Here is a 13,825-nt window from a genome sequence, read left to right as displayed (position 1 = left end):
CACCTCCCCAGAGAAGTCTGCAAAATGGATTCTTCCTTTACTCCCTTTTCCTCTTCAAATATTTACCTTATGTGAAATGCAGATTTACTGGGTGCTAACTGAAGTCTCACAAGAATGTCACCATTCACCTTACCTCAATGTCTAAATACCAAACCTCTCGAAAGCCTCTTTAGAAAAACAGCCACAGATGTGTCTGCGGCTTGCATTTTTCCTGGACATGCCCTAAAGCTGGCAGAATAGACCTCGGTTGACTGAGATATTTGCCTCGATCGCCTCTTTCAGTTTCCAGGCCTGACCATTGTTAAGTGTGTCCCAGAGGGTGTCGGGGACCCATTCCAAAGATCAAGAAATTCTCAACTGGCAAGGGCTCCCCTGCCTTCCACCCTCCCCCACTGTCCTTCCCAGCAGCCCAGGGTGCCGCCCACCCTGACTGTCTCTGACGATGGCACATGCCCCTGCCCTTGCTCTCCGTGGGCTTTCCCAGCTGCCTGGGATGTGCCCTGCTGTGCCCCTGCATCCCACTTGCTGCCCAGGGATGGTGCTTCAGGGTGGCCTGTGACTGGCTCAGCAATGATGGACTCTCCTGGGAGGGTCAGGCCCTGGCGTCCTGCCCTGGGTGCCAGAGACACTGCCTGTGTTTAGCAGCTGGAGTTAAATTCCAGCTCCCAAGCGGCGTGACGGGGAACATGCTGCACTTGGCCACCGCTACAGGTGGCCCATGCCCCACATCATCCCCATGTCCGGAGCTCACAGGCCCACTTGGGAAGGGGCCAGCAACAAGAGCTGGCTTCAGAATGAGCAAGCAGCTCAGGACTGCATTCTCCAGAGGCCCTTGGATCTGTTCTCAGGGGCAGGGCACATTGGAACGTATGGGACAGGGAAGCCTGCGTGGTGGCAGTTAACCCAGACTCAGTGAGGGGCACCACCAGATTCCAAATGTACCATCGCTCCTCCCGACTCAGGCCCCTAGGGTATCCCAGCCAGGCCTTCAGTTCCCGCTTCCATCCTGGATGAGGTGTCATTCTGTGGGGCCACAGGGCATGTGGCCAGTGCAGTCACCAGGCACCTGTGCCCCGAAGGGTCACGTGGGTTCAGTGCCCCACCGTGGCGGTGTGGAGATTCTGAGAAGTGCTCTCTTTGCGTCTGTGGTTTGTAAGGGAAGTCCAGGGGACAAGGGAGCCGGCACCGAGGGACTGGAAACTTGGCTCTTATGTGATTCTGACTCCACCACCTCCCCAGGATAGACCTAGGTTGTGTTCCCACCCTGGGAAGTGACCTGCCTACGGCCTGTGGTCTCTGGTGGCCCTGACAGCTGCCCCTGCCTTGGCAGCCAGTGCTACAGCCTCTTCTACTGCCCTCCAGGGACCTGGGGTGTCCTGTGCGGAGACTGTGGGTCAATGCAGAGCCTTGGGAAGGGAGGTGGCCTAGTGCATCGGAGCCCCGTGGGGGACAGCCTGAAAGGGACACAGTGCCGTCGCACCTGCTTCTCACCTGGCCCAGCTGTGCTTTGCTGAGCCGAGACTGGAGTGGTCCTGAGGCCATTTAACAGAGTGGTTTTTATGTCTGTTGAATTGAATGATAAAAAATCAGGGCTCATTTTTTTTCAGTTCATAGTTTATCAAGCAACTTAGTTTTCTTGGATTTTACAAGCTGGTGATAGGAAGGCTGGCTCTGGTCTGACTGAGACGCACAGTACAGGAGCCACCAGGCACCTGTACTCCCAGCAGCTCTTGGACTCTGAGGTGCATTCACTGAAGTGAGCTTCCAGGAGTAGTTTTTCCTGCCTACAGACAGGCTGGAGAGCTGGAGTCCCACCTTGAGCTCTTTCACTGGCCCTGTCGCCAGCTTGTGTTTCCATCATCTGGCATTTTTCATCAACATGAATAGGAGAGTCTTAGTGATGTGCAGTAAGTGCACACGTGCGTGATGGGCAGAGCCACGCCTCCACACGATGGCAGGTGCACGTGTGACGGGCAGAGCCACGCCTCCACACGACAGCGGGTGCACACGTGTGTGCCAGGCAGAGCCACGCCTCCACACGATGGCAGGTGCACGTGTGACAGGCAGAGCCACGCCTCCACACGGTGGCAGGTGCACACGTGCGTGATGGGCAGAGCCACGCCTCCACACGATGGCAGGTGCACGTGTGACGGGCAGAGCCACGCCTCCACACGATGGCAGGTGCACGTGTGACAGGCAGAGCCACACTTCCACACGATGGCAGGTGCACACGTGCGTGATGGGCAGAGCCACGCCTCCACACGATGGCAGGTGCACGTGTGACAGGCAGAGCCACGCCTCCACACGGTGGCAGGTGCACACGTGCGTGATGGGCAGAGCCACGCCTCCACACGATGGCAGGTGCACGTGTGACGGGCAGAGCCACGCCTCCACACGATGGCAGGTGCACGTGTGACAGGCAGAGCCACACCTCCACACGATGGCAGGTGCACACGTGCGTGATGGGCAGAGCCACGCCTCCACACGATGGCAGGTGCACGTGTGACAGGCAGAGCCACGCCTCCACACGGTGGCAGGTGCACACGTGCGTGATGGGCAGAGCCACGCCTCCACACGATGGCAGGTGCACGTGTGACGGGCAGAGCCACGCCTCCACACGATGGCAGGTGCACGTGTGACAGGCAGAGCCACGCCTCCACACGGTGGCAGGTGCACACGTGCGTGATGGGCAGAGCCACGCCTCCACACGGTGGCAGGTGCACACGTGCGTGATGGGCAGAGCCACGCCTCCACACGGTGGCAGGTGCACACGTGCGTGATGGGCAGAGCCACGCCTCCACACGGTGGCAGGTGCACACGTGCGTGATGGGCAGAGCCACGCCTCCACACGGTGGCAGGTGCACACGTGCGTGATGGGCAGAGCCACGCCTCCACACGGTGGCAGGTGCACACGTGCGTGATGGGCAGAGCCACGCCTCCACACGGTGGCAGGTGCACACGTGCGTGATGGGCAGAGCCACGCCTCCACACGGTGGCAGGTGCACACGTGCGTGATGGGCAGAGCCACCCCTCCACATGATGGCAAGTGTGTGTGTGTCTCAGAGCTGGCTGGCTGCAGATGGAGAAGACCCCAGCTATGCTCAAATGAGGATGTATTTTTATATTGAAATCGTGTACTTTTTTCCTTAAAAGTCATAATGAAATCTTCCATTGATGAATCAAGGTGAATTTCCGCTAAATTGCTTTAAAAAAATAGCTGTGTGTATACTCTTCATTTTAAAAAACGGATCAACTCTCTATTTCCAAAGGCATTCTTGGGGTTTAGTTTAGAGGGTTCAGAAATGGGAAATTGCTTTTCCTTTGTGAGTTGTGGGAGATTTTCTTCCAGTACTTTAGTTCATTGAGATGGGGAAACAGCGATGGCCACCTCAAGGCTGCTGTGCTGAACACTGGCTGGTGGCTATGGGGTGAGGAGGGTCTGCTCCGGCCCACCCGTCCTGGGCCTCTGACTAGATGAGGCCTCAGAGGGCACAGTTCTGGGGAGGCAGGGGGCAGTGAACGCAAAGCATTTTGTTTATGGAAAAAGCCCTCTGTGCATTCTGTAATGATACTGTGCCATCTGCCTCGTCCCTCACTTGTTCACCCCATGGATACCAGGACGGCATACCCGGAGAGAAGAGGTGCCCTGTGGCAAGCACGGGGCTGGTGCCCGCCCTCAGGGATGGCAGCCGGCAGGGGCTCAGGGCGGCCCAGGCCACTGTGACACCAGCGGGAGAGGGCTGGACTGGTGCCTGGAGCCAGGTCAGGGAGAGAGGGAGAGGAGGAGGCTCCTAGGAACCTGTGTCCAGGTGGGGCAAGCACTCGGTGGGGGCCAGGAAAGGCCAGCGCACTGCGTGTGTGGGAAACACACTCCATCCATTTGGTGTTTAGGGAATTTCTTTTTTAGCAGAAAGTTTTTAAACGTATAAATAACTTGCCATTAAAAAGAGAGTGAGCCAATCGGGTGGGGCAGTGGCACGCAGAAGCCCCCACAGCCAGGTCTGCTGCTCCTGTGGGCTTCTCTGTAGAGCTTGGGCAGGAGGCCCCTGAGAACCGTGGGACACCCAGTGTGTTGTTTCTGACCTTTGCCCTGCTGCTGTGAGGGGTCCCCAGATGAACTCCCACAGCACTCCATCCGGAGAAAGCCCGCACCATGCACATCTGGACGGCCAGGGTTCTAAGAAGGGCGTTTGAAAGCCTGGACCCCACCATGCAGTTCCCAAGTGCAGCATCTTTCCCCACCGCCACTGGGTGTGACATCTCCTAGTCAAGGACAAATCCTAGGATATTCTTTAAACTGCGTGATTTAGAAAACATCCAGATGGCTGCTTACTGGGGCCTCAGCTTGGCCTTCTGTGCAAACAAGGGCCCCAGAGGTAGCCCCTTTCCTGCTGGAAATGGATTTTCAGTCGCAAAATCCTGAATGTCCAAACCTGAGAAAACCCAAAACACACAACACGATTTGGAAATTCCCTTTTGCAGCATCATGGAAATGTGAGCAGAAATCATCAACGTTCTCTGAGTGTTCTGAGATTTTTTTAACAAAAACATTTTATTTCAAAGGGCAGATAAGTATTTTGCTAGACACGACTGAAAAAAACGGCCAGAGAACAATTGGAGTTTGTCTTAATAAATAACAAAATGCCATTTATGTTTCTTAAACTTCATATGACACAATACACATCTTAAATAAATAACCCACTCTGTTGCTATGTATTAAAAACAGTCCCAGGTGTGGTGTGTCGTGGAGTGAAGCCAGTTGCTGGGCTTGGACCCGCCAATCCCAGTGCCGGTGGGGAGGCCGCTTCCCAGGCCTCTGCCATGCCCCTGTGCCCTGAGCTGAACAGCAGCACCGAGGCCTCGGAGGGCAGCAGGAATGCCAGGGGCTGGGATGACGATGACTTTGGGGCGCTCTGTGGCTGGCACACCTGGGTGCCTCCAAGTGGAGGTGCTTCCTGCCTCCTCACCCTTGGCTTCTCAACAATTAGTTTTCAGGTCAGTCTGGAACATCAGGGGTGCTAGAAAAGCCTCTGGGGTGATGTAGGTCTGAGCTCCGTCTTTGTTTCCGATCAGGTTGTCGGCCTTCCTGCTGTCATGTGGCGCTGGCTCTCTGCTTCTCTGCTGGCTGGTGCTGTCTGGTGGGCTCTGGTGTCCTGTTTTTCCACATGGTACATTCAGGTTCTCTGAAGCCACAGCCAGCGTGGCACTCGCTCACTTTGATGTTCTTTGGCTGACACGCCTGAGAGGGTCGAGGCTACCTGTGCACCCCACACCCACCCGGCCTGGCTGTCACGCGTGCATTTAGGTGGTTGCATGGGCACACGCCTTCAAGGCCAGGGTTGGCCGGGTCGTCGGTTCTCTGGCTCGGCTCAGGCAGCAGTTCCTGCAGACTCTTCTCACTGCTGTTCAGCTCTACGTCTCGTTTAAAATAGCACCAGGAGTTCTCAGGTTGGCTTCTGTGTCTTTTCCAGGTGCGTGTGCAAAAGGCAAAGGGAAGTCACTCTTTCTGTGCTGGGCCCTTTATCTAAACTGTCCTTGAAAGGCAGTTGTGAAGGGTGGGCCCAGACCCCCTCCATGGGACCGGGGGTGGGGCGTCACTGTTCCTTAAATCTGAAAGAAAGGATGAAAGAACACCTGCTCTCACAGCCAGCAGTGGCTCAGCAAGAGATGCTGAACCTCACACACCACACGCAAATCCCCTGGGGAGCCGGCTGCCCTCCAGGCCCAGCAGGGATTTGTCTCCTATGGGGCACTGGATGCTAGATAAACCCTTGCACCTTTCCCACAACCTCCTCGGGGCCAGGAAGGAGAGAGAAGGGAGGGAGGGAGGGAAAAGAGGAGGGAGAAGGGGGAGAGCAGGAAGGCAAGGAGAGCTCGGGGGACTGCACCTCCAACAGAATGCCAAAGATGGCAATTCCCTCTCATTTTCCACCCAGGTTTTGAGGAGAGATTACCACCAACCCATCCAAACAGAGGTACTTATTAGAAAAGAAAAAGCAAGAGTGAAGGTGGCACGCCGTGAAAAGATTAGCCATGGGTTTTCTTTCTTTTAGGGAAAGCCAGATGCGGAAGGCAGACAGGACAGAAGGCGCCTTGGAGCTGGCTTTCACGCACGGGGACAGGGCCCGAGCTGGGACTTACGGAACTTGGTCCCCCGTCGCTGACCCTGGGCAGCTCAGCTCCTTGTGTATGAGGCGGATCAGGAACTGCACCAAAACAAAGGTGAGCCCACCCGTCACTGGGGCAGGCACAGGGCGGCCCGTGCTGTGGGCACCGTGAGGACCTAGCCCGCAAGACTCAGGCGGGTGGTTCTCTCCCCACAGCACCTTCCCCGGGGTCACCTCCCTGCAAGGGCAGTGGGGCCTGCATACTCAGCCCGAGGCCTTGGTTCCTGTGGGCAGGGCTGTCTGATGAGGGCCCACGAAGAACCAGGAGGTGCCCTGAAAACAAGGCTTTTGGGAAAGATGCAGCCTGAACCAGTTCTGGGGTCAAGTCATGTTTAGAATAAAATCAGTCCAATCATAAAATATCCACAGTGGGAAAAAGAAAGACAAGAGGACCACAATGCTGGTGGCCCAGGGGGTGGACCTGTGAGTTTCTCAGGCAACTCTAAAGCCAGGTGAGCATCTCCTCCGACGCCAGTCGTGGGGTCTGAAGAGGCTGCCACAGGACAGCTGCACCCCACTGGGAGCCCCTCGGAGGCCAGGCCTGGCCGGGGGCTAGGGCTGTTCCACCAATATTGCTGCCTCAGCCTGAGCTCCTCTCCAGACCCAGGGCTTTAACTCTGTGCCTTTCACATGTTCGAGGGCTCAACATGAGCTTCCAAATCCAGACAAATGATTGTGCTGTCCCCAATTTAACTAGTGTGTCTGCATTTTCCAGTGTGGATCCAGTCTCTCTCCCAGTGTGATATCAGCCCACAGGAGGGCTCTCCCTGGATGTGGCCCCTCACTCTTAGAGGGCCACAGATGCCCTCAGACCCAGGGTGGATCACTGGGCCAGGGGAGGCGGGGAAGGGGTGCTGGAGGACGGTCTCCAGGGGCTGCTTAAAAACCAAACCCATGGCCCCACCCCCAAGCCTCAGGCCACAGCTCTAGAAGGCAGAAACTCTTCTATTTTCTTAGATGCTTATGGTTCGAGTAGGAACTTAGAAGTCCCTCGTATGAGGTGAGTTCAAGCTGGAGAGAACAGGAGCCCCTTCTACAGATAAGATGCATCCAGCTGCTCTGCTTGGTACACGAAAGGTGTTTGCGATAATTAGTTGGTAAAGGTCGTGGGAACACGGCAGGTACTAACAATAGTGCTGGTGGCAAGAGCAAGGTTTTTGTTAAATAAATCCATCTGTGTGTATCTGAACCACTAGCTGCAATTACTGGCACAGGCTTGTTGTGTTTGAGCTGGTACCTTACCCACATCTACATCCTACCAAGTGTGATGTGTGAAAAGTGCTAGCCTGAAGAGTCCTATGATTATGAAAAGCCGATCATTAAGACAGAGAAAAAAAGATGAAGAATGTAGTAGCAAGTGTTATCTGTGGGTATGGGATGAACTGTAAATAGTGACAGCTCTGAAGAACAGAGATCCGATTTCAAAACATGCCCGTGTGCTTGGCTCACGCATGCAAGAATGACCAACAAGGAGGGGCCCTGCCAACTTCAGGAGCCCAGTGCGTACTGGAGACCTGAGGACTTTGGCTGTGTGCCCAGGCAGTCCTGCAGGCCCTGGAGCTGGCCATCAGTGTGCGCGGTGAGGCAGGAAGCATGGTGTCCTCTGGCCCCCCAGGACATCTGCTCAGATCATGGAGGTTCTCAGCCTCAGACTTGGGAGGAAACACTTGTCTATTTTGGTGAAAAGATACCAGAAAGCATGTTGATCAGGGAAGAGAAAAAGGTATGTCTATTTCTTAGGTTTGAAAGGCTCAACTCAAGCTCACTGGCCTGCTGCACATCCTGGTTCAGTTTCTTCTCCACCACAACAAGACCCCACCTCCCAAGTGCTTCTGCTTTAGGTCTCTTTCTTCCAGTGCAACAAATCCAGCCTCCTCTGGTTATTACTTACCTGTCGTGTACTTTCCCATTCTTTTACTTTCGTCTTTTCGGAATTCCAGTGTAGCAGGTGTGTTTCTGGTAAATAACCAGTGCCTGCATTTTTAAAAGCGACTTGACAACCTCTGCTTCTGACTGATGAGTTTAGTCCATTTACAGTTACTGTGTTGCTGGTGTGCTGGGATCATTTTCATCCATGTCGCTATGTATTTCTGTATTTGCCCTGCTTTTTCTATGCTTCTCCTGACCCTAGGTTCTCTTGGATAAATCTTCATTTCCCTGTATTGCCTTGAAGGTTACACATCCTATTGCTATTGACTTGACAATATAAGAACTGCGGTGTGCTGGAACTCTGATTGTCCCGCTTGTACTTTACATTTTCAGCATTTCAGTTCTTTTTTATATTGCCCAAATTAGTCGTCATTGCTGTTGTTTTAAACTAAGAGTCAGAAAGGTCTAGATAGTAAATATTTCAGGCTTTGCAGCCATATGGTCTCTGTTGCACATTCTTTTGTTGATTTTTTAAAAGAAATCTTTAAAAATATAAGCCATTCCCAGCTGGAGGATCATACAAAAATAGGCCACAGTTAGCTGGCCCCTATTTTATATGGTCAATACTTAGATTCATCCTTAGGAATATTGCTTTTTTGCTTGCATTTCTCCTTGCATCTCAGACTTTCCTTCTGGATCTATCTTCCTTCTTTAAATACACTGTTTAGCAATTTTTGCTGGGAGCATCTTTGGTTAAAAATGTTTTCACTTCACCCTTACTCTTGCATGCAAGTTTATCTAGGTACAGAATTCTAAGTCGTTTGATTCCTGAATCTAAGAATGTTTGTCTTTCATGTATCTGGAAAATTCTCAGCTATTTTCTCTTAAAATATTGCTTCAAACTCAGTCTATTATCTTCCTCTGGAATTACTTTCAGATAATATTAGGCCATCTCATTTGGTCCTCCATTTTATATTTCATTTCTCTTTAATATTTTCCATCTCTCTTTTTGTGCTGAATTCTGGATAATTTCTTCATGTCTATATTTGATTTCAGTAATCTCTTCAGCTGTATCTAATTTACTTTTCTAACCCATCCATTGAGTTTTTTTTTCAGGCTAAAGATCACATTTTTCATTTCTATAACTCCTGTTTGGTTGTTTTTGAAGCCTGCTCTGTCTTTTCGATAGTGTCTTGTTCTTTCTTTCATGAGGTCAGTTCCTTTTCTTTACGTCATTAGTAACATTGCATATATTTATTTTTAGTTCATATAACTCTTATCTGCAGTTTTGGGGGAGTCCAATTCCACCATTTTTTATGTCTGTTACTGTCATTCAAAGTGGACTGCTTATGTTTCATAATTTTGTATTGTGAGCTCATCTTTAGCAGGGTGTTAGCTACAGAAATCCCGTGCTGCAGGGCTGAGATTTGTCCCTATTTGATTCTGCATTATCACTGCCTAAGGACCAACTTTGTTCATTTTAAACATATTTATATGAGCTCAAAGATTAAAGCTGACTGTGGGGAGGTCTATGGCTAAAAATATTCAAGGGATATTTTTTCCCTTAATCTGGCTAAGATGGGCAGATTCCCATTGTCTTCCTGTGCCAGTGTGCAGATATCATCTAATACACTCTTTCACTGCAAGCATGGCTCTTCGAGGGTCCTGGCTCTATGAGGAAGTCTCCAGTTCCAAATCCTCATCTTGTGCCAGCCTAACACCTTGTCTCTTACCCAGTGTGGGCACAACCACCCCAACCCCTTGACTCCTGAGCTTGTGTATTTATATTGCCTTTACAATTCTGGCTCCTGGGGAATTCCTTTACTTTCTTATGAGTTTGGCTATGCATCAAAACAATTTTCTACATATATTACTGAATATTTCTGAAGAAGATATTTCAGATTCTCTGAACAGTTGTAATGACAGGAATTTTACTGCTACTTAGTGGAAATACATCTGGAGGCTTCACTAGAACGTTTAGGCATTAAGAAAACCCACAGATGATCCAAAGAACAGCCATTTAAACCTAGTAAATTCATAGGTTGAGAGTTGGTATTTGATTTTGTATGTGGTGGGGAAGTTGAGTTTTATAATTTCCTGGAATTAAGATATAAGACTTTCATTTAGTTGAGTGAGTTGATATTTCTAAAATTCTCAACTCGTTTTTATTGGGATCAGCCTAAGGTTTTGTCTGGTGAAGCAAGAGGAGAGGCATGACTGTGGGTCTGGGGACTTTGTGGCCAGGTGACTTGTAAAGATAAATGTATGTGCCCCTCACAAGTGCACATCTGTGTGACTGTGACATCATCACTGGTCTTCCCTACCCAGAGGAAAACCTCAAGCTTTCTCAACACAGGAGGGCACAGAAGCAGGAGCCCAGAGAAAAGCGGACAGAAGCCAGAAGGCGACTTGGTGTGTCTGCATTGACAGCCTCTTTGCCCCTTTATTCTCTCCCATCCCTTCAGGTGAAAGAAGTTGGGGCTGCTCCCGCCATCTGACAAGCATGGCTGCAGGAGGGACACCAGGACACTGATGACCAGTGGGAGGCCGGGCTCTATGTATCATCTGCTTTAATTCCCACAGCAGTCTTGTCAGTGGGCACCATTATCATGCCCATTTTAAAGCTGTGGAGCAGAGGTTACGAAACCCGCCCAAGGCACACACATGACAGATGACGGGCAGGATCCAGAGCCATGGAGCTCCATGCTCCTGGCCTCTGTGCCATGCCGCCCAAGACTGCAGACCAAAGACTGTCCTGCTTCTGTTTCTGATTTTTTCTAACCAGAGAGAGAAGGGGCTTTAGACTATGCATATTTAGAAAAGATGGGAAGACCCAAATCTGATAACTCAGGAATGCACGGGAGAAAGTTCCACCAGTGTTTGGCCACAACCACAGAGATCTGCATTCAAGGTGGATTGGACTAAAAATAGGCCGACTTACCAGTAAGGCACAGGCATCTGCAAACATCAGCATGTAAAACACATTGCTCCAGCCGGACGGGGAGAGGAGCCCAGCCAGCAGGGGGCCCAGGGCTGCTCCTGAAATCGGGTAAATGGACACACATGGTGCTGTTTAGAGAAAATCCCAGCACATGACCATCAGTCACACAGAATGGGGCTCAACACCTCACTCACAATGAAAGGAACACATATGGAACTATACTACCTCATCCTGGCCTATCAGACTGGGAGCAGGTAAAAGGTCTAGTATAGGTTGAGCTTTCCAAATCTGAAAATCTGAAATCCCAAATGCTCCAGAATTCTTAACTTTTTGAGTGCTGACACTCAAAGGAAATGCTCACTGGGGCATTTCAGAATTGGGATTTGAGATGCTCAACCAGTATAATGCAAATATGCCACAATCTGAAGAAATAAAAAGACGTAACCACTTCTGGTCCCAAGCACTTCAGATAAGGATACTCCACCGGTACGCCTTACTACTGAGAAGGCAAAGCTGGCACAGCCTCTTCCCAGAACCATCCTAAAAATGTGTGTTGGCCTTGTAATGTTCGTTCTTTTCATCCAACACTCCCATGATGTTCCTGAATACACTGTAAGGAAATCTGAATTCAATGCACAATCTTAGATATTCTTATGCTATAAAAATGTAACTGGGTAAAATTGGAATAAGATTTGTAGATACTAATACTCTTCAATGCTCACTTTCTAATTCTGACCATTGCACTGTGGTCTGTCATGGAATTCCTTGCTTTTAGGAAGTACACGCTGAATAGTTACGAGTAAAGGGGCAACATGTGTGCATTTTACTCTTAAGTGGTTCAGAAAAATTATGCATGTGTGTGCATATGTGTGTATATGTGTGTAAACATACATGAGGGGTGCATGATGAACCACATGTACTAAAATGTCTGAATTCTTTGTACTATTTCTGCAACTTTCTCAAAGTCTGAAATTATGTCAAAATGTTTTTTTAAATGATGAAAACAAAATGAAGTATCCCCCTAAATGCCCAGGGGCTGCCGTTTAAGAATGTGTTCTGTAGCAGCTGGTGCACTTTACCAAGAGGGGCTGAAATGAATCCTGATAACATGTAGGATGGCCTGTTTTGGTAGACGCATGGGAAAAAGCGTGAAGAATTTCCACCAAGCTATGAACTGACATTCAATCTCTGAGAAAGAGAAGATAACCAGGGTCTTTCATGCCCTAGACACTCATTTTTTTCAAGTGTTCACAAAGTGCACTTACTATTTTATAATCCCAGGAGCAATTGTATTTTTTTTTTTTTCTAATTCTCAGAACTTCCAGGTAAACATGGTTGGCTACTCATGTGTTATCTCCACACCTCTCAAGCAACACGAACTGCACCATCACTGACTTTTAAAAATGATAAATCCTCCCACCGAAGGGCACGTAGTTTTGGAAGACAGATGTAGAAGGGCTGACAGCTAACACAGCCTCCAGTGTTCCCTGCTCCACTGAGCACCCGCAGAGGGAGATGGCACAGGGACACCTGGAGCAGAGTCAGGCCCAGCGGAGCACACGAGACAGGGGAGGGGAGGGCAAGGAAGGAGGAGGACGGGGTGGGGAAGGGAGGGGGGTCAGCAAGAGAAAAAGGGAGCATGGGTTGAGTCTTATCACAAACTGTTAGCTACATTCCCTCTGCCACACCTCGGATCCCAGGTCTCTCTTCTCATCCTCGCTGATAGAGACTCCTCCTGATGCCCCCGTGCAGGAGAGCACAGCTTAACCTGTGGGGACACTAAGCCCAGCTCAGGACAGGGATGCCACCTAACAGGCAACAGGGGATCTGGGGAAAGACACTAGCTTCCACTAAGCAGCCACCCATGGTCCCACGCCACGGCAAGGATGTTGGCAGCTGGACCCAGGCTCCCCTGGGCACTGAAGGAGTCTCCTCCTCCAGGTTCCACAGGGTCCCTCTGCCTGGAGACCAGCAGCCAGCACACTGTTCCCACAGAAAGACTTCAAACCACTCTGCAGGACCCCTTCTTCCATGGGAAGTGATGAAGGGGCAACCAAGGTCTGCCCTGTGTCTCGGGAATACCCCAACGCAAAAGCAAGCAAGCTGGCAGGAGGGAGCCTGGAGGAGAAGAACATTCCCAGGAGCTCACAGCACCCCCAGAGAGCCAACAGAAGACTAAGTTGAACCTCATGACACTCCCATTTTTTTTTTGTGGCTGAAAACCTGTTATCAATTTCACATGATTCAATCTAACAAGAAATAAAACAAGATGCCCTGAAAGGGCGGAGAAACGTCAGTGAACACTGAAAATATGGCAGGAAAAGTAAAATGTTCGATACAAAGGTGGAAAATACAGTCAAGAATCTCCTTGAGAAAGTGTAAGAAAGAACAGGGAGACGGGCAGGAAGGGAAAGAAAGAAAGGAAAGTTGAAGGATTAATCCAGAAAAGCCTACATCTGACTAATCTGTTTTCCAGAACGAAAAAACAACTCAGAAAATGGTAGGAAAACTTATCAAATGAAGAGGGGCCCAATTCCCCTAAAGCGAAGGGCAGGCGTTTCCAGACTGAAGGGGCCACCAGGTGCCCAGGACGGTGGATGAAGAAAGGCTCCAGGGGTAAGGAAGGGAACCTGGAGATTTCTAAGAGAAAAAAGAGAAGGTCAGAAAGCAAGGGCTGGGGTCAGAATAATGGGTGCTGGAAGACAGGGGTTCTGAAGAGAAGGTGTTTCCACGTCCGCATGCCTCAGGCGAGAGCAGAATCCAGACACCACTTTGCACTTGTAAGCTTGCAGAATGCACCTCCCCTAACTCAGGAAGCTACTAAGAGACAGTTTCCACCACAGGAGTG

At 50.5% G+C, this 13,825-nt stretch overlaps 1 protein-coding gene across 1 annotated transcript in view; it reads right to left on the bottom strand.

Moving 5' to 3' along the window:
* Positions 1–4,589: 4,589 nt before the first annotated feature.
* SLC37A1 (solute carrier family 37 member 1) overlaps positions 4,590–13,825 on the bottom strand; it is a 67,576-nt gene continuing 58,340 nt past the window's right edge. The window contains exons 18-20 of the mRNA XM_037984851.2: positions 10,978–11,075; positions 6,142–6,206; positions 4,590–5,610 (exon numbers count right to left, since the gene is read on the bottom strand). Of these exons, the coding sequence (XP_037840779.2) occupies positions 5,595–5,610; positions 6,142–6,206; positions 10,978–11,075 (179 nt within the window). The 3' untranslated portion in view covers positions 4,590–5,594. The remainder of the gene's footprint in view (positions 5,611–6,141; positions 6,207–10,977; positions 11,076–13,825) is intronic.

This window comes from Chlorocebus sabaeus, chromosome 2 (genome assembly GCF_047675955.1).
Source record: "Chlorocebus sabaeus isolate Y175 chromosome 2, mChlSab1.0.hap1, whole genome shotgun sequence".
Classification (NCBI taxonomy): domain Eukaryota; kingdom Metazoa; phylum Chordata; class Mammalia; order Primates; family Cercopithecidae; genus Chlorocebus; species Chlorocebus sabaeus.
Note: the sequence above shows the minus strand (reverse complement) of the source record. Positions and strands in the feature narration are given on the sequence as shown.